Below are 25,441 nucleotides of genomic sequence, written 5' to 3'. Positions count from 1 at the left end.
ATGATCTAAAAGCAGCTGGGACCATAGTCACCAAGAAAACAATTGGTAACACACTACGCAGCGAAGGACTGAAATCCTGCAGCGCCCGCAAGGTCCCCCTGCTCAAGAAAGCACATGTACAGGAGGAAGAGGAACGATGCCTATGACCCCATGAACACCATCGCCACTGTCAAACGTGGAGGTGGAAACATTATGTTTTGGGGGTGTTACTAAGGGGACAGGACAACTTCACTGCATCAAAGGGACGATGAACAGGGCCATGTACCGTCTAATCTTGGACCTCCTTTCCTCAGCCAGGGCATTGAAAATGGGTCATGGATGGGTATTCCACTATGACAATGACCCAAAACACATGGCCAAGGCAACAAAGGAGTGGCTCAAGAAGAAGAACATTAAGGTCCTGGAGTGGCCTAGCCCGTCTCCACACCTTAATCCTATAAAAAATATGTGGAGGGAGCTGAAGGTTTGAGTTACCAAACCTCAGCCTCGAAGCCTTAAAAGAGAAGTCAAGGATTTTTTTCCCCCCAATTATACTTACCTAGGTGGATGCAGCATCGGTCTGATGCTGAATGCGCCTCTACACTAAGAACCGAGTGATCAAACACCACCAATTTCTCAGTTCTGACAGCTCCCCGAGCAGAGAGCTGCCGACTGTCAATCAGTTGCTCTCTGCTCAACCTCCTCCCCGCTCACTGGAGCGCTGAGCTGTGGAAGGCGCGGGGGCGGCCAGCTCAGGCTCTCAGCGGCTTGCCGAGCAGGGTGTCAGATGAGGCACCTGGCAGATCCCAACCCTCATTGTCACGATGACGCCATGCCTGGACTGATTTCTGTGATGTCAACATAGAGCGGACTTCAGTCCACTCTCTGCTAAAAATGGGTCACAGGAGTACAAAACGAATTGCAGACAAGCTTTGGCTATACTTCTCTTTTAATGACTTGGAGAGGATCTGCAAAGAGGAGTGGGACAAAATCCCTCCTGAGATGTGTGGCAAACCTGGTGGCCAACTACAAGAAAAGTCTGACCTCTGTGATTTCCAACAAAGATTTTGCCACCAAGTACTAAGTCATGTTTTGCGAAGGGATCAAATACTTAATTCACTCAATAAAATGCAAATCAATTTATAACTTTTTTGAAATGCGTTTTTCTGGATTTTTTGTTGTTCTTCTGTCTCTCACTGTTAAAATAAACCCACCGTTAAAATTATAGACTGATTATTTTCTTGAGAGTGGGCAAACATACACAATCATCAGGAGATCAAATACTTCTTTCCCTCACTGTATAAGGCCAGATGAAGACAACACAAGTCAATTTTTCAAGGCTGGCTCCGATGCTTCATACTAACCCTTAATCCGGATTAATACATTTTTACTCCTCTTTTTCACAGTTCCATTTGCAGTTTGTACTTCACAAGCATAATTCCCAGAATCCTCTATCCGAGCTGACAGCACCCTGTATGAATCAGATACACCGAATTCCTGCAAAGGCCGTTGTCCATCTTTGTAAAAGCCAAACCGCAGCTCTGTGTTTTTATTGGGTGGGACCAGAGTTGTTTCGCATTTCAGATTTATGATGTCACCTTCTGTTAAATGTGTCTGATGTAAACGTAAAACTGGCTCAGAAAAAATTGCTGTGAAAAAGAACAAGGTTTAGAATCATGGGCAAAGGGTTTAAATGGTAAATCTTTTCATTTATCAACTGGGTTGCTTGACAAGGGTCAACACCATACACCAGCACATCTCTCCCAATAGCATTATGTCTTATCCTTCCCCAGTAGACCAGACCAAACATTAACTAGGATTTGGTTTGTAGCAAGAGATATACAAATAAGCTGCCCCTGAATCTCTCTTACTCCACTGCGCCAAAGAAAAGTGCAAAACTATATAAAAGATGTGTAAATGAATACCAAATGTGTGTACATACATAGTGTACAGTGAAAAAAGCTAATATAAATTGTGTAAAATAATGAGTCAGAGCAGCATGATGCCTATGACCCTCTAATTATACATAAACATAATAGTATCATGAAAAAAATTATTTTTATCATGAAAAAAAAAAAAATTTTAACACCCAGTGAAAGGTGTCACTATAGTTAATAAATTACAAGAATTGAATGATCAATCTCAACAGTTGTTTTTCAATCTTCTTGTGTGATAAATCTTCTACTCTTCCACCACACCACCGTGATAGTGACATCACTCCCTCTGAAGAGCGAACTCACCAGATTATAAAGCCTCCCACTCTCGTGTTCGGCAAAACAGCAATTGAACCACACCTGGGTTGCATGTGATGAACCGTGACTCCAATCAAGCCAGATCCATATGTGAAAAAATGAATAAAGTGCTCCACATAGCGTGATACCATTTTGACAGATTTATTAAAATCACTCCAAACACACTTCAATGGTTACACTCACTTTTAAACTGAAAAGAAAAAGCCTTTGAACAAAACCACAGCAAACACAGCAAGCAACAGGATCAGTGTTCCAATGGTGCACCGCGGTCACAGCGGACCTGAAGTATGATCTGGTGTATCTCTCACCCAACCTTCTAAGGCCCAGCAATCCGATCGGTGTAGTCCTCCTCAGACAGCGGCATCTAATGTCAGTGCGATGGAATACCGTGTAACCATGCCCCAGACATGTTTTGTCGAAAAGACTTCTTCAAATGGGATTAGTAGAGGTCCTTTAATCCTAATATACTACCCATGATCAATCATGTGATCATCATCAGTCATGTGATCCCCTGCTCCGCACATGCTCACTCACTAAGACTTTGTAAGGTACTTTTTTAGTGGAAACAGTTGCATCCTTTGAGAAAGTCCATGTGATAGACCCCATCACATAGCCCTGGGAGCAATTCGGCAAATACTGCCTGTAATACCAATATACCAACTTGACAATACTAAAGAAGGGATGCCATGCCTGAAACAGATCTGTAACCCACTTTACACCTTGAACACTATGACAACTTCAAAAGACTCTTCAACCACGCCAGGCTGTTATGACAAGGATTATGATAGCAGTACCTGCGATTCCATATCTATTAAAGCAACCAAGAAGGACAATTGGGCGGGACATTAACCCCACCTTTTAAGCCCCTCCTAGCCATTCCCAGTCCATTCAGTCTGGCAAATAATCTTTTCACACCGCACCCTGCTTGCCATTAACCTATATTAACAACGGGATGCCATATCCTGCTGGACATTAACCCACAATAAAGAACAGACTCAATGCTTGAGACAGATCCATAACCCACTTTAAACCTTGAACAATCTTCCTAGCCATTCTCAGTTGGGCAAATAATCTTTCCATGCCATATCCTGCTAACCATTGACCCCAGGGGTGGACTGACCATTAGGGCACTCGGGCACTGCCTGAGGCCGGGGGCAGTAGAAGGCCCCATGAGAGGCTCTGTCACTTCACCTCTACTTATTGCAGAGCTCTGATTATACAGCAATGTCTGTACACCTGCTCTATTCCCCCCTTACCTGAGTACAGAAGGCAGACAGCGCTTAGAGTTCGTCTCCGGCCACAGAACAGGTAACACCAACTCCAGGAAAGTCGTGCATGGCAAGCCCCACCCCTCCTCTGCAGCCCACCCACTGGAAGCAGTGCACACACTGCTGTGAAATGGGTACTGGGGGCACATAGTTGTAAGTAGCAGACATACTGAACACCACCCCTCTCTCTCACCCCCTCTACCCCCCACCACCTCGCTCTCTATCTAACCCCCACTCACCCCCTCTCTCAGTCTCATGGCCCCTCTCACTAGCCCCCTCTCTCTCTCTCACCACCCTCTCACTCGTCCCCCCCTCTGCTGATCTCCCGTATATGACCCTGGCCTGGCTACGGTTACGATTCTGGTATTCCCTATCTGCTTTATATACTAGTTTAGATTGTTGTTCTTTGTGAGTCACTGTTTGGTTGTTTGATTTGTTTTACACTGTTTGGTATTGGAGGTGCGTTTATATCTGAGCTCACTTATCTTAATAAACGACATTACTTTTTCACCTTACATAGGTTTTGGTTCACTCTGTTGTAGTCCACACAGTTCTGGTCACACCTGTTTATGACAATATGGCCTCCTTCAAAAGACCCTTCAACCCCACCAAGCTGTTATAACAAGGATTATCCTAGCAAAACCCTTGATTCCATATCTATTAAAGCAAGAAAAAAAAAGGACAATTGGGAAGGAGGTTAACCCAGCACTTATTAAATTCCAACTAGCAGAAGATTTGCTTCTTCCCTCTACAACCTTTTAAGCCTATTCCAGCCATTGCCAGTCCATCCATTGGCGGAAATAATCTTTTCAAACCACACCCTGCTGGCCATTGACCTAAATTAATGAAGGGATGCCACATCCTACTGGCCATTAAACCAAGATTAATGAACAGACACCATATCTGAGACAGAGCCACAACCCACTTTACACGTTAAATGTGATGACCCCTCCCAGCCATTTCAAGTCCATTGAGCTTTCCATACCATATCCTATTGGCCTTTGATACACATTAATGAAGGGACACCATGCCTGAGACAGATCCGTTGTGTTGACCTCTTTGGTACCAACTTACCCTTTGAACCCAGTCATGCATGCCTATGCTTATAGTTTTTCTCCAGGCCTATCTTTCCAGTGTCTTAATAAAGGTAAGAAAATTAAGGATTTACGATATAGGACATTTAAGGCATTTAAAGTGATAATCTACAACTAGGTTTCTGCTAAAATTGTGTAATTGCAATTACTTAAAATATGTTAAAAATTATGTCCATAGAACATCCAGCAATTATTCACACCTCCACCCTCCTTGACTCATCAACCATAAAATACGGGTTTCAAAGGTTTGTCAGTATAACAATCTTAATAACCTACAGAATAGTAATTGTTATACTGACAAGCTGTTTATATTATTTATACAGTTGATGGGTCCAGGTGGAGATGTGAATATTTTTTGGATTTTCTATGGACATAATTTTTAACTTGTTTTAATAAAATGTATTGATAAGATGATACAAACGTAGCAGAAACCTAGTCATTGATTATCACATTGAGTACCTTACAAGTCCCATATAGTACCTCCTCCTTTTTTGTTGTCTTGCTTGGTAGGGATGTGGTACGTCCTAAAAAGGGCCAGATATGTTTGGAATCCTTAAAGAGCCTTGTACCCATCCAGGAGCACCACTGTGCCTATTAAAGGAACAGCCCTTAAAAGTGACCCCAATAGAGTAAAATTGGTTTACATACAGTATATAGCACATATTTTTGAAAAAAATAGAAACTAAAGGAAAAAAATAAGGCCAGAATGTTAGTTAAATAGTGGTAGGAGAGTGTAAACAAGCGTGCAATTTAGATTTTAGAAAATTTTCTTTAAGTTAGTGTTGGGTGCTCACCTTGGATCTGAATGGATAAGGCTTTACTGTATTTCCTCACAGTGTCAGACACCGTTCTCACTTGACATGTATATTTCCCAGAATCCTCCAGCTGAGCTGACATCACTCTGTATGTATCAGACACACCGATTTCCCCAACATTCTTACCATCTCTGTAGAAAGCAAACTGCAGCTTTGTGTTCTTTCTAGGTGGGGCCAGAATTGTGTTACACTTCAGAGTCATGCCATCACCTTCCATCACAGGTACTTCAATTAGTTTTAATGCTGGATCAGAAAATAACTCTGTGGGGGTAAACAAAAATCTTAGACCTCCTGCGCTGACTTAAAGCCTACCTCAGGGCAAAGTTTTTATTCAACAAAACAGAGCCTCATTAGGTTCTTAAAATAAAAATCTCAGCTCAGGCTACAATTTTGTACTTTCAATCCAGAGCTGTCTCCCATATCACTCAAACCAACAAACTGAGGAAAGATTGTGAGTGCAGGGTGTCATGGTTCCACCATCTAAGCAGGTATCCTCATGGCACCCTTCAATGTTCAATATTTCTTTATTGAGATTTTAAGATGCCCTTTATCCACTGTGTAATGATGCAAAGAGTGTTGCCAATGTCATCAAGTCAGCGACACTTTAGGCATCATCCAAGACCACACATTGCTGGGAGGAGACTGAAGAGGAAGAAGTCATGTTAGTGGTCTGAAGACTTTGGAATAAGGTAAGTATAAAAGAAAAAAAATACATCAGCCATTCTCGACCCCTTTGGGTTCCTTCAGAGGTTGTGAGGGGTTCCTTGAGTAGTGGCTGATTGACCTCCCATCTGATAGTGCCACCATAGTTCTGAGTCCAATGCCACTTAGCTGAGCAAGCAGCATGACTCCAATGATTTATTTAGCTGGTTGTAAGAGTGACATTCTGACCATCACAGTAAAGGGAGGCACTCATGACATTCATGACAGCTAAAACTATTGCTTATGCAGTGATTATCACTGTATAAGCAATAACAGTTTTAAAAAATAAAAATCCCTGATCACTACCTCTGGATCAACTGTGGGTATAGGATTGTATATATACAGTGTGTGTATATATATATATATATATATATATATATATATATATATATATATATATATTTTTTTTTTTTTTTTTTTTTCTATTGGTTGAAATAGATGGACTTGTGTCTTTTTTGAGCCAGACTAACTATGTAACTATGTGAGAAAAAAAAATTTAAAAAATAAAATAAAAATTAAGTGCAAAAAAATATTTTGAAACATTTTTCGGTCTTTTTTCATTTAAATAATTAAAAATAGCCCCAGTGGTGGTCAAATACCACCATAAAAAAGCTCTATGTGTGTAAAAAAAATGATCCAAATTTAATTTGGGTAGAGTAGAACAATTGCCAGTTAAAGTTGCACAGTGCTGAATAGCAAAAAAAAATTGGTCATAAAGGGTTAAAACCTTCCGTGGTTAATGAGGTGAAATTCTGCTGTCTTCCATCATACAATCATGTGCAAGCAAAAATGCTTCTGTTTTATTTTCCTTGCACGTGATTGGGTATTCTTTGAAAAGTGAAATTTCACCACAATTACCTAGTTCTGGGGAAAAAAAATTGAGTGCAATTTCCTTTGCAAAGTGAACAGCCCTAACCAACACCAGTCTCCATTGGGAAGATTTTTCCTTTCTTCTGGTCCTGATGACATGACAGGAGATAAAGAAAACTTACCAGTTGGTACATAGACAGCATAAAAAAAAAAAAAATAAAACTTGACAAGAGTTCTGACTCTTTACCTACTTTACTAATGAAGTTGCTTCCAACTGGAGACACTTCCCGTCTGCACTGAAATATGTCAATGCCAAATCCAACTGAACTGAAACCATTGAATCAACCGATTAACCAAAGATAATGCCAACGTGTCCTAAACTGGTAATATACATTCCTTTTCTTTAGATGATAATCGCTAATATCAACTTACACTTTAATTATGCTGAGTAAAATGTTTTTTATGTACTGTAAGCCAAAGTTTAATTTTTTTTTGTTGGAACACCTTACCATACACCTCTACAAATGTTTCAGCCGTTTCTTTTTTGTAATAAATTACGTTCCATCTTTTTCTCTCACATTTGTATCTTCCAGTTGCCTCTGTGGTTATTTTTTCTTTGCTAAAAATAGGACTATTATAAAATAATAAGTTGTTATCTTTGAAAAACGTAGCCTTGTTTTCAAAAGTGGAATCCCAACCATGACATCGGAGAAGCAACGTGTCACCTTCATAAACATAATTAGCTTGCAAAATCAGCCAGTCTGGAAAGAAAAAGATATATAAAAAAAAAAAGAAATCTTTCATACAGATCTCTTTTTAAATATAATACTCTAATTAAGGTAAGTTTTTTTCCTTCCTCCTTCCTTTCAGAAAGGTTTTATTAAGATTTTGAGGAAACCATAACAAAAAAAAAAAAATTAAATGAAGGCATGCGCCTCCCATGAGGTAGCGTAGAAGGAAAATGGAGTAACAAACTGGGAAAATGTAACAACAAATTCAACAAATTGGTGGACAATTGTGGGGTAACCAGGCCCCTCTTATACCTACAAAAGTAAAAGAATCCCAATTCTGGTTTTTCTTCTGTAGCCTTACAATGTAAGCAACCAAACATGAATAAGAATACATACATAACATGTGATTAAAATGTAACAATATTTGTCATCTCAGAACACAATGAGAACCATTAAGAAATAATAATGGTAATGAAAGCCAAGTGCCTAACATTGGTGTATTATAAAGTAGATTTATAAACCATGTCAGCCAATCCATAAGGGTGGGCAAAAAGATGGCACAAAGAGGGGTGGGAGGGAGGGGAGTTAGAGGTATATGGAAAGAGGGAACAGTATGGAAGCAGAAGGATGTATAAGGGAGAAAAAGTGAAGATAGGACAGGGGTAGAGACCTAAAGGGGGCCACCCAGCCCTCCATCTCCTATACACCTAGATCATGGGTTGACCTACCCCAGCTACCCACATGGAAGTGAACATTACACAAGTAAGTTCTGCCAATTCTTGGAAGTGTAGCCAACAAGCCCACATATAGGTGTATTTAGTGGGTGTATCATGGGTGATGCTCTTCCATTTATTTATTTATTTTTCTAAAGGTTTATTTTTCAAATAAAGGCTTACTTAATTTTTTTTTTTTTTTTTACTTATGGCATATTTAGTAATTTATTTTCCTAAATTGTACATTTTGCTGGTTATATATTGGTTAATGTGTATGTCATGGCTACTTTTTGCTGTTTTAATGAAGCACACAGTTAGACATGTTGGTGGTGATTCCCACCTATGTTCCTATGTTTCTACGAGTGCAGCTAAGACCTCTACTTTTAAAGTGTCATTAAACCCCGACTATGAAACAATCCTTTTTCCTCGCTATATAGCAGGGTGTTCATACTCACAAAACTACTTAGTTACTTAGTTACATAGTAGGTGAGGTTGAAAAAAAAGACACAAATCCACCAAGTCCAAGCTATGTGTATGATTATATGTCAGTATTACATTGTATATCCCTATATGTTGCGGTCATGTAGGTGCTTATCTAATAGTTTTTTGAAACTATCAATACCCACCCGCTGGTACCATCGCCTGTGGAAGGGAATTCCACATCCTTCCCGGTCTTACAGTAAAGAACCCTCTACATAGTTTAAGGTTAAACCTCTTTTTTTATTATTTTAATGAGTGACCACGTGTCTTGTTAAACTCCCTTTCGCAAAAAAGTTTTCTCCCTATTGTGGGGTCACCAGTACGGTATTTATACATTGAAATCATATCCCCTCTCAAGCATCTCTTCTCCAGAGAGAATAAGTTCAGTGCTCGCAACCTTTCCACATAACTAATATCCTCCAAACCCTTTATTAGCTTTGTTGCCCTTCTTTGGACTCGCTCCATTTCCAGTACATCCTCCCTGAGGACTGGTGCCCAGAACTGGACAGCATACTCCAGGTGCAGCCGGACCAGAGTCTTGTAGAGTGGGAGAATTATCATTTTATCTCTGGATTTGATCCCCTTTTTAATGCATGCCAATATTCTGTTTGCTTTGTTAGCAGAAGCTTGGCATTGCATGCCATTGCTGAGCCTATCATCTACTAGGACCCCCAGGTCCTTTTCCATCCTAGATTCCCCCAGAGGTTCCCCCCTAGTGTATAGATTACTTTCATATTTTTTCCACCCAAATGCATTATTGGTATTTTTTACATTGAACCTCATTTGCTATGTAGTTGCCCACCCCATTAATTTGTTCAGATCTTCAAGCAAGTTTTCTACTTTATATGTTTTACACATTATTATTATTTATTATTTATTTTTTTGATTATATGACTACACTGCACCAGTCATTATTTGATGCACTAGGATTTGATGATTACATGCATTGGTTTTTTGCTTTCATCACACATCTTTTCAGCTTCCACATACCACTAGCATCTTTTTTGCAGCACTCCCCTTCCCTCTATTTCTCATTCTCACAGCGCAAACACCATCACTATTTTATTTATTTTTTCTGTTTGGATCAGACTTACAGGTTTTTGCAGCAGTGCCCCTTAGTTTAGGCTTATAGACAGCACATACATCTTTATATGATTCCTGTGATGTGTCATGAGGATAAACATTGCAATTTTGGTTACTGAAGCCTCCCGATTGCCTTGTGAAGACTGAGGATAAGAATAAATTCAATAACTTCACCATCTCCCCATCCTTTGTAACCAGATGTCCTTCCTAATTCTTTTTTTTTCTTTCAATATTTTTTATTAATTTTACAGAAATAAACATGGTACCTTTTGCAAAACAAAAAGGAGAAGAGGGTAATACAGTATACACAGTCATCTGAAATACAGTAGAAAAGGTAATAAATGGTTCATTATAATCTTAGTTAAACAATCCTCAATATGTAGAAATAGTTGTGGTCAACTTAAAGAAGTAACTTAACCTAGTGAGGTAACCTCTGGTGTCGTCAAGATCATTTGGGCCATATGGACCAATATTTGTCAAATGTTGTGCAGTGCAGGGAATTTATTGCAATATGGCGTTCAAATGTGTAGTTTCTATGTACATTTTTGGTAATATCTGAGAGGTTTATGGCTGTTGTGGATTTCCAGTTGCGTAATATTAGTAATCTCGTTTCTAATAATATGTGGGTTACGACTGGTCTGAAATCTACGTGGAATTTGTCTATATTTAAATGAAGAATGGCTAGAGCTGGATCTGGGACCGTAAGCATTCCTGTTAGGGATGATATCAATTGGAATACCTGGTTCCATAGACTTTTAACTGTAGGACAATACCAAAGCATGTGAAGAAGGTTCCCAATTTGACCGCAAGCCCTCCAGCATTGAGGTGATGACCCAGGGAAATAGTTGGAGATTCTGTATGGCGTGTAGTGCCATCTGTTTGCTAATTTAATTGTTAGTTCCCAGTGTTTAACACAGTGGGACGCTCTGTGCGTTTCTTTAAATGTGCGTTGCCACTGTTCCTCTGTAAAGGTAGTGTTTAGATCTTTTTCCCATTTTGTCATAGATGTGGTTTTAGTAAATGTGTGTTTGTCTTTGATGATGTAATAGAAGAAAGATATTCCTTTCGTGTCTTGTTTGCTCTTGGAGTAGAATTGCCATATTGTGTATGGAAGGGAGATTGCGGGTGAGAGTGTGATTTTAAGAAGTGTATAATCCTTAGGCATGTGAATAGGCTGTCCTTAGAAAGATTGAATTGTGTCATAATTTGTTCTGCAGACTTGTTTTTCGTTCCTGTGTAGAGGTCAGAGATATGTTTTATACCTTTATACACAAATGTATGACTCAGAGAGTTGGGTGTGTCATTGCCATCATCCCTCAAGACTTCAAAAAATTGCAAGAAAGCGGCCCAGCATGAGGAATTCTGGGAAGGGGACCTTGACAGTGAGAGTAGTGAGGAAGAACAGGAGGAATCCAGCAAAGCCCAAACTATCAAAAAATACAAAAGGAAATCACACAAATTTCCACTTGATCCAAAGTCCAGCTATAGCCCTCTTTGTAGGACAGGTCACTAAAGAAATTGAAAAAATGGAAAAATATAATAAAAAAAGCAATCTAAATCGGGAACAGCAACAGGCATTAAATTCCCTCAAAAACAACACAGAAATTATGATCAAAGCGTCGGACAAGGGAGGGAACATTGTCCTTATGGACAATGCCAAATATGAAAAAATGTGCTTTAATATATTGAATAACACTAAATGCTACAAAAAGATTTCTCCGGCATAGTGGACAAATTTAGCGAAGAATTCTTCTCCCTGGTAGACGAATCCCTGAATGAAGGGGTAATAGATAGGGATACGTGGGACTTTATACATACTAGACATCCACGCCAACCCACGTTTTACGCACTACCGAAAGTGCACAAAAAACTAAATGACCCACCAAGGAGACCCATAATCTCTGGGAATGGCTCCATTACAGAGGGAATCAGCCAAATAATAGACCAATACCTGAGACCCCATGTAATGGATTTACCATCATACACAAGGGATACTATACATCTGCTACAAATCCTGGATGGAATATCCATTCCCAATTCAGCTTTACTTGTTACAGTGGATGTGGAGTCTCTCTATAATAGCATTCCACACGATCTGGCTATAGCAGCAATAGAACGTGTCTTACAACAGAGGGCAACAACTGACTGGAAATTTAATGCATTTATTCTATCTATGCTGGAATACATCCTCAGACATAACACCTTCCTGTTAAAGGGCTTCCACTAAGTCCAGGTGCAGGGAGTGGCTATGGGGACGTGCTGTGCACCCTCATATGCCAACCTGTACCTGGGGGAGTGGGAGAAGGGCTTTCTACAAGGGGAAGCAGCATCTATATATACTCGCCACATATGCATGTGGCAGAGGTATATAGATGATCTCTTTATTATCTGGGACGGCCCCCCTGAGCAATTGAGGGACTGCCTAAAATTGATGAATAACAATAACTTTAACCTTTTCTTTACGATGACATCTGACACCCATGAAATAAACATTCTGGATGTTACCATCTTCAAAAATCCTGATGGCGGATTATTTAAGCAAACTTTATAGAAAGGAGACTGCAGGCAACACTCTGTTGCACGCCGATAGTTTCCACCCAGACCCCCTCAAAAGATCTATCCCATATAGCCAGTTTCTTCGTCTCAAAAGAAACTGCAGCAATGATGAAGACTTTCAATATGAAGCGGATAAACTCACCATCAGACTCATGAACAGAGGCTACACAAAATCATCTTTGAAGAAGGCGTTCAACCGAGTCAAACTGACCAACAGAAGGGATTTGATTTTCTCAAAAAAATCCATTAAAGAGGATGCCTCTACAAGGATCATTGTAAGATTTTCCAATGAGCATTTTAAAATCAGAAAAATAGTCTCCAAGTATTGGTCTATTCTCACCGATGATCCAAGCCTGAAAGGACTAATTGGCCCTAAACCTCAAATTACCTACAGTAAATCTGGTTCAATAGAGAATGCACTTATTCAAAGTGAATACAAAGGCACGGCAAGAAAGGACCCTTGCAAAACATGGGGCACCTACCCATATGGATCCTGTGCCCAATGTAAAGTTATTGGTAGGAGGACCACACTGGCACTGCCCAATGGGGAGAGCTTCTCCCTGCGTCATTTTGCTAACTGCCGAACGCAGGGTGTGATATACCTCATGCAGTGCCAGTGTGGTGCCTTCTACGTAGGTAAAACCAGACAAGAACTCAGAAAACGAGTCGATAAGCATATGCAGAGCATGCGTATCGGCAACCTGTATCTACCCCTGGGAAGGCATGTTGCCAGATACCATAATTATCGTCTACCCTCTGTGAATTTTACAGTTCTTGATAGGATTCATCTGCCAATTCGGGGGGGCGACTGGAACAAGGTCCTCCTCCAGCGGGAAATGTGCTGGATAAGGTACCTTAGGGCCACTACCCCCCCAGGTTTGAATGAGACTGAAAGTTTTAGACCCTTCTTGGAGGGTTTCAGCTTGGCGAAAACGGACTAACGAATAATCCACCATACCCTCTTTTCCGCTTTTTCTTGCTTTTTTGCTTTCTTATAATGGGTGTTTACCCTCAAATTATTTTCTTCTAAAGCTTTTGGGTTACCCATATATTGAGATACAAAGGGTCCCATTAACAACACAATAGGCTAATGGTCTTCAAATGGGATTTCCTAGTTGATGGTCATGTGTTTTGAATTGCCAAGATTTTGATTCTACACCCCACCCAGTCAAATTGTATAGGAGAGTTTTTCTTAATTTTACTTAATTCATTCAATGTATCTTATTATAACAATTTTCAATTAAAATTGTATATTTATTTTGTATATTATGATTGTTGTTTTGATCGTTGCTGTCATAGATGCATTTTGCATGTAGCCAAAATTCTCCTAAATCTTGCTTCTCAGTCTTGAGATTATGGGTCAGGGACACCATTGTTCTTCCGCTCTCTTTATCCCTACCCGGCACAGGGGGGTCATGATTTTTTATCATGGCCCACATACCCCGAAGACACTAATTCCTTTGGTGCCAGGGGGGTTTCCCACTGTGCCGGTGGTTATAAGCCCTAATATAGGTTCTCTGTCATTTAGGTTTAATGCCAGATAAACCGCGGTAAAGGGGTTTGGGCATATTTTAGTAAATACAGTATGAATCTAAGCTCCTATCCACTTCAAACGCAATTAGTGACTCTTCAGGCTGAATGGAGTCAATAGAGGCTTGTTTTAAATATACATTTTCTTTTTTCTTTTCACGATCTACCAAACTAATGAAGTAGAGAAATGTTATCCCCACAGTGATGACGTCATTTATATTTGGCGCATTACTACATATATCGGCGTTATTTAGGTCTCACAATGCCTCTCCTGCACATCTGACAGGCATCAGGGTCATTGTGCTCTGACGCTCTGTGTGTCATAGACAAATTGACCATCAGTGCTGTACAGATTACACAGCGCTTTCTCCCTTTGAGTGAATGGATGTCGGAGCCATGTGACTCCGACGCCTCACACGTCAAAACACTCCCCACATTGAAGAGTTGCCTTGGCGACCTGACGCACCTCTCTCACCCCATGATGCCGCGCCCACACTCCATAGGACACGTAGAAGGAGGAGGGCCTCACGCTGTGGCTGGGGAGGAGGGGGAGGCGTCTGTCGCCTAGACAACAAGGAGCTACGAGACGCTCTCCTTCAGTTTACCTTAAAAGGATGCTTTTAGTGATGGCGGCCAATTGAGGCCGCGCCTCTCTCACTGCACCACCAATGAATAGGAGATCACGCCCATATCCCCTATATTAGGACGCCAGGGACGGCCAAGGGCAGCACTTCACAACTGGCTTCTAACAGAGAGGAACTCTAGGACCAGGGCTCTCTGTTACCTAACAATCTGGAACCTCACTCACACACGTTATACGACCAATTTAAGGTATTTTGACTTGGAACTTTTTTACTTTGTGGCCGTTCTGGGAAACTTAGCTCCCCAAGAACTACTATTACCCCCATTTTTATTCTTTTGGATTCTTTTTATTTAATATTTCTTCATCCAAATATTGCTTATGTCTTTCAGCCTTTTGCTTTTTATGGCTGCCGAATATTGGTTTTTCTAAGTATACCAGGCCGCCCCGTAGAGGATAGTGAGCGGTATAGACAATCGGTGATTAGGGCCCCTGCCAGCACTGGGAAATCATTTTTTTGCAGCTACATGTTTCAATGTAGATACAGGCGATATGTATGTATATACATTATTAGTAACCATGCTGTTTTTTGAAATCCTAGAATGTGATGCAATCCTTCCCTGAGGAAGACTTTGCTTTGACAATAAAAAGTTGAAACGCGTTGGAAATCTGCTATCGGACGCCATCATATCAACTTGGGTGGTGTTTGCATTTAGCAGTAGGATGCATCATTTGTTTTCATGTATCTGATGTCTTTTTTATTTATTTAGTATTCTAAAAATATACTCATTTGTACGTTTATTTGTATTCTATTCGTTTTTGTACTAATAAAAATTCCTTTTAACTTAATAATCTTTCGATCATTACATTGCCTTAAAAATCCCATATTGAGGTATATATATTAGTTTTTTTTTATGTTTATACCTTTATGCACCAGGTCTTTAACGTTTATCATGGGTATCAAGGAGTTTAGTAGAATAAGGGTAGGTCATGTTTTGAGTCAGTCTTGTCTGTGTGGTTATGTTCTAGTAAGAATCTCCAGGCTTTTAAGGATATCTGCATAGGGGGTGACATTTGTTTTGTATCCCATGGTATCCACTTGTCGCTCATAATTAGGCATCTCAGATTGTTGGTCGGTGCTAATGTTGTTTCTATGTCCACCCACAATGGTGCGTCCGGTTTTTGGAACCAGTGCTTGAGTTGGTCCAAGCGTACTGCCCAATAGTAGTCAAATATGTGTCTGCTAGTCCCGCCCCCCCTGCCTTTTTATGGAGGGTGAGGTTATTTCTAGAGCACCTGGCTTTTTTACCATTCCATATGTACCTCCAACCAAGGGTTGCTATTTTGTTAATGAGGTGGTAAGGTATGTGTAGGGGTAAAGAGCAAAACAAATATAATATTTGCGGTAATATGAGCATTTTATAAGCTGCTATTCTGCCCAACCATGTTTTTCCGTCTTTGACATATCCCTGAGTTGTGTTTCCAGCTTGGTTATCAACGGAAGCACATTAGCTTTGACAAACGCCGAAGTTTTATTTGTGATAGTGAGTCCTAAATACGTAATACTGCCTTTGCTCCACGTATAGGGTAACTGTGACTGTAGAGCAGCACGTGTTGAGGGTGTGATACCTATGTCCAGAATCAATGATTTAGAAAAATTAACTTTATAGTAGGAAATGTTCCCAAATTCAGTAAGTATTTCGTGGGCTTGTTTTAAAGTTGTGAGCGGATTTGTCAGAAGAAGGATTACGTCATCCGCAAAGAGATTGATGGTATGTGTTCTGGAACCAAGCTGGAAACCTGTAACCGAAGGGTGTGTTCTTATCGTTTCTGCAAGGGGTTCAATCATTAGGTTGAATATGGTCGGAGATAGGGGGCACCCCTGTCTATTACCATTGGTAATATTGAATGGTGTAGATAGAAAGCCAGCTGAGTAAACCTGTGCTGAGGGACATGAGTATAGGGCCATGATGGCCTGCAATATGGGGCCTCTGAAACCAAATTTGTGCAGTGTCATTTCCATATAGGTCCAGTGGACTCTGTCGAGCGCCTTCTCTGCGTCAATAGATAGCAGCAGAGAAGGCGTTCGATTTTTCTCAGCACAATGTATCACATTTACAATTCTCCTGGTTGCATCATAGGTTTGTCTCCCCCTCACAAAACCCATCTGGTCATGCTGTATTATTGTGGGGATAATATTTGTTAGTCTTTTGGCTATGAGTTTGGCATACATTTTGGTATCCAAGTTGAGAAGGGAAATGGGTCTAAAGTTGGTTGGAGTGTTGGATTCTTTACCTGGTTTCGGTATTGTGACTATGTGTGCTTTCAGCATTTCTTGAGGTAAGGTGGCAGACTCAACAGCTTTGTTATATACTTTAGATAAATGTGGAGAGAGGGTGCATTTAAATAGTTTAAAATATTCATTGAAAAACCCATCAGGTCCAGGAGATTTTCCATTTGGAAGTGTGTCGATAGTTGATTATATTTCCTGGGCTGTAATTGGTGCATTTAAGGCTTCTAGTTGGTGTTCGGTGAGGGTAGGTAGGTTTATGTTCTGCAAAAATTTTTGAATTTGTCCTGCGTTCGGTTGGGGTGTTTTGGGATCATTATTTAGGTTATATAATGAGCTGTAGTAATCAGCAAATTGATTCGCTATATCTTGTGGATTTGTAATTCTGTGGGATAACGTAGGATGTTTCAGGTATGCAATCCTTGTCTTTGAGCGGATCGCCTTGAGTCTGTTTGCAAGGTATTTGCCTGCTCTGTTGGCGTTTGTGTAGTGGGTTAGTTTAAGGCGCCTAAGATGTTTATCGTATTGTTGTGACAGTAACTCTCTAAGTTTCTCTCTGAGGCTATTTAGAGTGTCAGCTAGTGAGAGGGAAGGTGATATCTTGTTTTTGGATTCTAAATCATGAATTGATTTTAGAGTGTCATTAAGCTGCTGAGTCTGCCTTTTTTTCTCATTAGCCCCTAATCGTATGAGGATGCCTCTCATGTAGGCTTTATGGGAGTTCCATAAAATGCATGGGTCATTTACTGAGCCTAGGTTGTCTGAGAAAAAATTGTTTAGGTGCTGGGAGATTGATTTAGAAGCCTGTGATTTTTGGAGTAATCTAATGTTACAGCGCCAGATGGGGGGTGAGGAGGAGATTCCCCGTTCTATTATAGACATCGATATAGCAGCGTGGTCTGACCACGTTATGTCATGTATATCTGTGGTCTCCACATTTTGTAGAAGCCACTTGTCCGTCAAAAACATATCTATACGGGAGTATGAACAATGCCTATTGGAGAAAAAGGTGTAGTCTTTTTCATTGGCATGGAGGCATCTGCAAGCGTCGAACAGCTCCTCCTTGTGAAGAAGCATTTGAAGTGTTGGGGTATCCTTGGGTTTGCCTGATGAGGTATCCAGTACTGGGTCAGACGTCATGTTGAAATCGCCGCAGATCAGGACATTGCCATATTTTATTGAGTTCACTTTGTGGATAACCTTTTTTAGGAATCGAATTTGGTGTGAGTTTGGTGCATAAATCGTGACTAGGGTATATGGTTTGGAGTTTAGATCACCAGTTGCAATGATGTATCTGCCCCCGTCATCAAGAACAATATTCTTGGGTTGGAAGGAGAGGGAGTTTTTAATGGCCAACATGACACCTCCTTTCTTGCGGTTTGGTGTGCAGGCCAGGTATATGTAGAGATAATGTTTATGCTTGCATTGTGGGCTGTTATCTGTTTGAAAATGCGTTTCTTGGACGCAGAGAATGTCCGCCTTTTGTTTATTAGCTTCCTTCCATAGAGAAAATGTTTTTGCCGGGTGGTTGAGGCCACGGGCGTTAATCGACAAACATTTAATCGTCATTGTAAGGACTGTGGTGTATTTAGTGCGGCATTGAGGTGTGGGTACTCACTGTGACCACGTAGTAGATAGGATGCAGCTGCTATGCGTCTGGGAAAGAGCCGATGTGGATCTTCCATATCAGTAGAGAGGTTGAGGTTACTTCGAACTGAACTGTGTATTTCAAGGCAAACAATAAAAAAAAGAATAACAGAGAAAAAACAAGAAAAGTCAACACAGGTATCATAATAAATGGAACTGAGAAAACTGATCCTAGTGCAGACGTAACTGCTATAGATGGTATAGGGGTGTCGGAGAGCGTTTAATAGAAAAGCTCTTCTCCGGAGATAGAGATTTATGTTTATGGGTCATTGCTATGAGCTTCCACCGGTGTTCTTCTTTGAAGAGCGCTTGTGGGTTACAAGTTGCCACTCATTTTGTATGAGAGGTGGCCCTGCAAGGAGTGACTATAGGGCGGTTTGATCAGGTAGTATATTCCATCTCCGCAGGGCAGCAAGCCCTTCTTCTAATGTGGATACTGTAATGGTGATCCCATTATGGGTAATGGAAAGCATTGCTGGGTATATCCATTTGTGGAGGATTTTATGATTCCTCAGTGCCTTTGTAATTGTCATGAGGTTGCGATGACGTTGTAGTGTATGTCTGGACAGGTCAGGGAGTAATCTGATGTTTACATATTGTTGTGGGATATTTTCTGGGTTACGTGAGGCTTGCAATATTTGATCCTTTATATGATAATAATGCACTCTCAGCAGTACATCCCTGGGTGTGTCATCAGGGAGAAAGGATGGTTTGGGGATCCTGTGTATCCTATCTACAAGAAGATCTTGTGCCGTTGCTGCTGGAACTAGAGTGGAGAATAGGGTCTTGGCAAATTGCAATAGCTGATTGGGGCGAACTGCTTTAGGTATACCCCTCAGTTTGAGGTTGTTCCTCCTGGACCGGTCCTCGAGGTCTGCCATCTTGTCCTTAATCCACGCAATGTCTTCCCCCTGAGCTGTGTGGGCCTCCACCATTATATTATAGGATGAAGTGTATTCCTCCATTTTGTGCTCTACCTGATGCACTCTGTGGCCTAAGGCTTGCACCTCCCTCTTGCAGTCATTTATCCCTCTGATCATGTCAGCTTGCAGGGATGATCTCAGGGACAGTAGCATGTCCTTCATCATGGTGTCGGACACTGGCCTGTCTGCTGTGGGGAAGTCTGTGATGGGATCCCTGTCCTGGGTATTCTGTGTAGTGGGGGTGCAGTGAGGCCCGCTTACCTCCATTACAGGGTCTGCCGGCTGTCTGGGTGGAGAGTGCCTCCGCTGCTTAGATTTTGCCGGACTCCTCGTTGCTGGATGCGCCCGAGGATGATTCACTGAGCGGGTCAGGTGCGTTGTCGGAGGCAGGCGAGATCCCTTCCCCTAGCGCCGCCGCCATTTTGTTGAGGCTCCTGCGCGGCATAGTAGCTGGTCATTTTTTGTGGCTGCTGTGGGTTCTTGCGATTCCTGGGCATCTTGATGCGATCGCTGCGGGGTCGCCAGCCAGGTGGTAGTGTTTGGGGTCTTGGATGTCACCGGTGTGCTCTGATGGCTTCGGATTATCTCCGGTGGACGAGCGGAGCTCCTAGATTAAGCATCCATCTTGGAGTCCGGTCGCCACGCCCCCTCCTTCCTCATTCTTTATGGGGCCAATATGGTCTGTCCTTCCTTTTTTACTGTTTACATACTTAAAGAATTTTTTGGGATTTTTTTGCTCTCCTCCACTATATGGTAGGAAAAATGGGGTATGGCTGGAAAAACTTGAAGGGACACGCCACCTCATTCGAAAAAGTAAAATTGGTAGATAGAGGTAGAAGGGGATTGGCACCACTATAATCCCTTTTTACCTCTATCTACAGTACCTCCTCCACTATATGTCTTTTGTGCTTTATCTTAGCTGCCCTAATTGCACCCTTACATTCTTTATAAAGTCTGAATGCTGATGATGATCCCTCCACCTTGTATTTTTTGAAGGCCTTCTCTTTTGCTTTTATATGCATTTTTACATTGGAGTTAAGCCATCCAAGACTTTTGTTTGCTCGGTCTTCTAAATTTATTACCCAATGGGATGCATTGGCTTAATGCCCTTATTTAAAGTGGTTGTAAACCCTTGCAGACCACTTTAACCTACAATTAAGCCTAGATTAAGGCTTACCTGTAGGTGCAAGAAATATCTCCTTAACCTACTGACAGCTCCTGCGCGCATGCGCCGGAGTGACGTCATCGCTGCATTGGCTAATGCCTGGGATGCATGGGATGCATTGGCTAATGCCCTTATTTAATATGCTTTTAAAGCAAACCCATATCTCCTGTTCTCTCGTGTTCTTTGTTCCTAAGATTTTATCCCAAACTTATGCCTTCTAACAAGGTTCGTAGTTTAACAAAGTTGGCTCTTTTGAAATTCAGTGTCTTTGTATTTCCCTTATGTTTCCTATTTGTGTGATTTATACTGAAGCCAATTGACCTGTGATCACTGTTTACTAAATTCCCTGTTGGAATGTTGGTAATCAGTAGATCTAGTAACGCTTTATTTCTAGTTGGTGCGTCTACCATCTGACCCATAAAATTGTCCTGCAAGACATTTAGGAACTGGCGAGCCTTAGACGAATGCGTGGTTCTCTCCGCCCAGTCTATGTCTGGATTATTAAAATCCCCCATTATGATAACACTTCCCATCCTTGCTGCTAATCCAAATTGTGATAGGAAGTCCGTCTCCCCCTCCTCCCTCAGGTTAGGGGGCCTATAGCATACTCCCAATGTTATTTTCCCCTTAGCTTCATCCCTTTGGAGCTCTACCCATAAGGATTCCACCTCCTCCCTAGCTCTCTTAGTGATGTCATCTCTCACATTCACTTGTAGATTATTCTTGATATATAGACATACCCCTCGCCCTTTTTTACCCTCTCTATCCCTGCCATAAAGGGTATACCCTTGAATGGTTGCCAGCCAATCATGAGAGTTGTTGAACCAGGTCTCTGAAATTCCCACAAAATCCAAATCCTCCTCCTACAACAGTATCTCTAGTTCACCCATCTTGTTTGTCAGGCTCCTGGCATTAGTGAACATGCCATGTAGTTTAGACTGGTCGCATACTATTCTCTTTTTGGGTGTTCCTAGATTGCAACTAAGACTTTTTACTATACTTACCTTGGTATTATGTGCTTTAGTCAACCTACCACTAGTGCCCCCAATACTACCCTCTGGACTATGTTCTGCGCTGACTATCTCTACCCCTGGACCCCCCCCGTTGCCTAGTTTAAACTACTACTAATGCCGCGTACACATGAGCGGACTTTACGGCAGACTTTGCCCGGCGGACTTTTCAACGGACTTTATGACGGACTTTCTGAATGAACGGACTTGCCTACACACAATCCACCAAAGTCCGTTGAATTCGTACGTGATGACGTACGACCGGACTAAAACAAGGAAGTTCATAGCCAGTAGCAAATAGCTGCCCTAGCGTGGCTTTTTGTCCGTCGAACTAGCATACAGACGAGCGGACTTTTCGACCGGACTCGAGTTCAACGGATAGATTTAAAACATGTTTCAAATCTAAGTCCGTCCAACTTTTGAGAAAACAAAGTCTGCTGGAGCCCACACACGATTGAATTGTCCGACGAAATCCCGTCCGCCGGGCAAAGTCTGCCGTAAAGTCCGCTTGTGTGTACGCGGCATAAAGCATTCATTTTGTGTAGAGTGAAATATAACTGGTTGATCCTGCCTTCAGCTGTCCCTCCCACCTTCTCTGTGTGCCCACTGCAGGTTGAGATGATGTAGATCAGCTGATGTCCACTACAGAGCATGCTCAATATCAGTTCCCTTCTAAGCTCTTAATTTCCTCCTTTTTCTTGTCTGTGCAGCCCACATGACTATAGAGTCACACATGTGGTCATATACAGAGTGGTAAATGACACTCCCCTCCCTCCTCCTCGATGTCCTCCTATTGCTAAACACTATGGGGTGGGATATAGGGACAAATATGGACACAACTGTCAAACTGTAGAGAGCACATATCAATAGAGTAATAGAAGCCCCTCCCCCAAGGACCTTTCCCTGCAGATGCCAAAGAACAGAGAGAAATCATGGGACCACACAACAGCACTACAGGAAGAAGGGATTTAGAAGATTAAGAAGAAAAAAAATACAGTGCCATCATATATATGGTTTAAGTGAATGAATTGTGGCAATTAACGCATAATTATGATCCATTTCGTTATGAATTTTCATTATTCATTGATGTATCCGAATCTCCAAATCACAATAGTAACAAATTTCAATGAATCTGAAGTAAATTATAATGAAAACAATTAACTCATTTGTATTCATTTGTGTCATTCATTTGCAACGTCAGAAGGTTTTGTAAGTTCAATAACATGTTTCACACTCTGTGTTGTTATGAGTGGCCAAAGCCAAAGTTGCAAAACATCAAAGTCGCAAGCAAGTTGCATGGAAATTGCAAGCAAATCTCAAGGCACCCAAGTCGCATTGAAGTCACCAGCAATGCAAAGTTGCACTAGAAACATAACAAATTAATCATCTGTACAAATCATTCGTAAGACCTCATCTGGAATATGCAGTTCAGTTTTGGGCACCAGTTCACAAAAAAGAAATCGGGGAACTCGAGAAAGTGCAGAGAAGTGCAACCAAACTGATAAGGCATGGAGGAGCTCAGCTATGAGGAAAGATTAGAGGAACTGTATCTATTCCTTGTTGAGAAGAGGAGATTAAGGGGGGATATGATCACCATGTACAAATACATAAGTGGTCCATATAGTGAACTTGGTGTTGAGTTATTCACTTTAAGGTCATAACAGAGGACAAGGGGACACTCTTTACGTTTAGAGGGAAAGAGATTTCATCTCCAAATACAGAAAGATTTCTTCACAATAAAGCCTCGTACACACGATCGGATTTTCCGACAGGAAATGTGTGATGACAGGCTGTTGGCAGAAAATCTGACCATTTTATACTGTACGCTCCATCGGACAATTGTTGTCGGATTTTCCGCGGACAAATGTTGGTCGGCAGGCTTGAAAATTTTCCACGGACAAATGTCTGTTGTCAGATTTTCCCATCGTGTGTACACAAGTCCGTCGGACAAAAGTCCAAAGTACAAACACGCATGCTCGGAAGCAAGGAGGAGCCGGAAGCGGTCGGTCTTGTAAACTAGCGTTTGTAATGGAGAATTAACATTTGTGACACGGCAAATTATGAAATCTCCAAATGCAGCGCACATTCTCTTCTTCTTTAATGGGATAATAATGAAGCTGCTTTGCTGATGATGGTGGTGGAGTTATTCCAAACAAATTTTCAAAGACTTTTTTTTTCTAGTGATATCAAGAATATTGGTTTGTTTTGTTTTGTTTGGGCAAGTTACCACAACACCATTATCCCGTAGTTTTTAAGATTAAAGATACAACTATGTTGGTGTCCCTTGTTAATTTTACATTGTATTTTATTAAATGTAACTGCCGACTCCCAAACTGTCATTTGAAGTAAAACACATAGCCAAGTATTATTCTACACAATTTTTTTTATTGTGCATTAAAAAAAGAAAACAAATAAAATTAGACATGCTATCTGCCAATAGAACTTAACCAAAAAGTGCATTGTATGCATCCAAAAATATAGAAAATATAACAAAACAAATCATTATTATTCAACCAAGAAATAAAATAAAAGCCTCATGCATGTGTCCTGCTTCTTAATATAGGGGGTCAGCAATGCCAAGAGTTGGTGAAAGCAGGGGTCTGTCATCCGGAGATATTTCCGAAAAACATCCGGATTATTTTCCTGGAGCTCCCGCAGCAAAGGCATATGATTAATAAAGCAACACATTTTTGGTCCAAGAACTCCTCCTCCTCCTGTTCCTGGACTGGACTTGGGTCAAAGCAATAACTCCAAAGCCAATAATAAATAACACGTTATCTCCTCTGATTCCGCAACATGGCTGGTTGACGAACAGCCGTTCAGAAACGAACTGAAAAGCACAAAATGAAAAGCGCAAACTGAAAAGAGCTAAATGAAAAGCACGAAATGAAAAGCGCAAATCAACACTCACAAAACTTCTACTAACACGAAATTAGCAGAAGGAGCCCAAAGGGTGGCGCTAAAGAGCGGAAAAACCACATAGTATGTCACTACGTTCGTGTTTGTTGGCTGACAATTCCTTGCAGTTTGTATGCAAGACAAAATCCAGGCACAAACCTTCAGACAAAAGTCAGAGGTTTTGTCTGCGCAAAATACAATCATGTGTACCAGGCTTAAGAGTTGTGAAAATGTGGAAAAGACTCCCTCCAGTGGTGGTTCTGGTTAGCTCAGTAGATTGCTTTAAGAAAGGACTGAATTATTTCCTAGATACACATAATATAATTGGATTCAAATATTTATAGGTAAAGGTGATCCAGGGAATATTCAATTTCTTCTTGGAGGATCAGGAAGGAATTTTTTCCCCTGCTGGAGAAAATTAATATCCATCTATTGAATGTCATCTATCCAGCCAGTCATTTCCTTAAAATAAAAAAGCGAAGGTAAGAGTGACCCTCTTACCTTCACTTTTTTATTTTAAGGAAATAATAAGTGCAAAAGTCAAGTTTTTTTTTTTTTTCTTAAGACCTAATTAAGCCGGAGAAATGTGCAAGATGAAAACCTTTGTTTTGTTTCAGATTCATTTGTTACAATTTTGTTTCACCATATTTATTATGTTAGAATGATTAATATTCAGAATTCATTTTGTATATCAATTCGTATTTTCGGAAGTCATTTCAGAAGATTCAGATTTATAGTTACATCGTTAATCTGGTTAAAAAAATACACAAAAAAACCTCCATATACACAATCCTATACCCACAGTTGATCCAGATTAAGGCAAGAAAAAAAGCAATAAAGCATGATTTAAATTGGAAATGAACATCAAATACAGTGGAACCTTGGTTAACAAGTAACGCGGTTAACGAGCGTTTT

The 25,441-nt window shown here is 40.9% G+C and overlaps 1 protein-coding gene across 2 annotated transcripts in view; it reads right to left on the bottom strand.

Moving 5' to 3' along the window:
- Positions 1 to 25,441, bottom strand: part of LOC141116938 (Fc receptor-like protein 3) — a 54,362-nt gene that overhangs the window by 16,971 nt on the left and 11,950 nt on the right. The window contains exons 4-6 of one of the 2 annotated variants that reach the window (XM_073609449.1): positions 7,430 to 7,681; positions 5,388 to 5,669; positions 1,344 to 1,628 (exon numbers count right to left, since the gene is read on the bottom strand). In XM_073609449.1, the coding sequence (XP_073465550.1) occupies positions 1,344 to 1,628; positions 5,388 to 5,669; positions 7,430 to 7,681 (819 nt within the window). The remainder of the gene's footprint in view (positions 1 to 1,343; positions 1,629 to 5,387; positions 5,670 to 7,429; positions 7,682 to 25,441) is intronic. The other variant, XM_073609450.1, reaches the window with a different exon arrangement.

Source organism: Aquarana catesbeiana, linkage group LG13 (genome assembly GCF_042186555.1).
Source record: "Aquarana catesbeiana isolate 2022-GZ linkage group LG13, ASM4218655v1, whole genome shotgun sequence".
NCBI lineage: Eukaryota > Metazoa > Chordata > Amphibia > Anura > Ranidae > Aquarana > Aquarana catesbeiana.
Note: the sequence above shows the minus strand (reverse complement) of the source record. Positions and strands in the feature narration are given on the sequence as shown.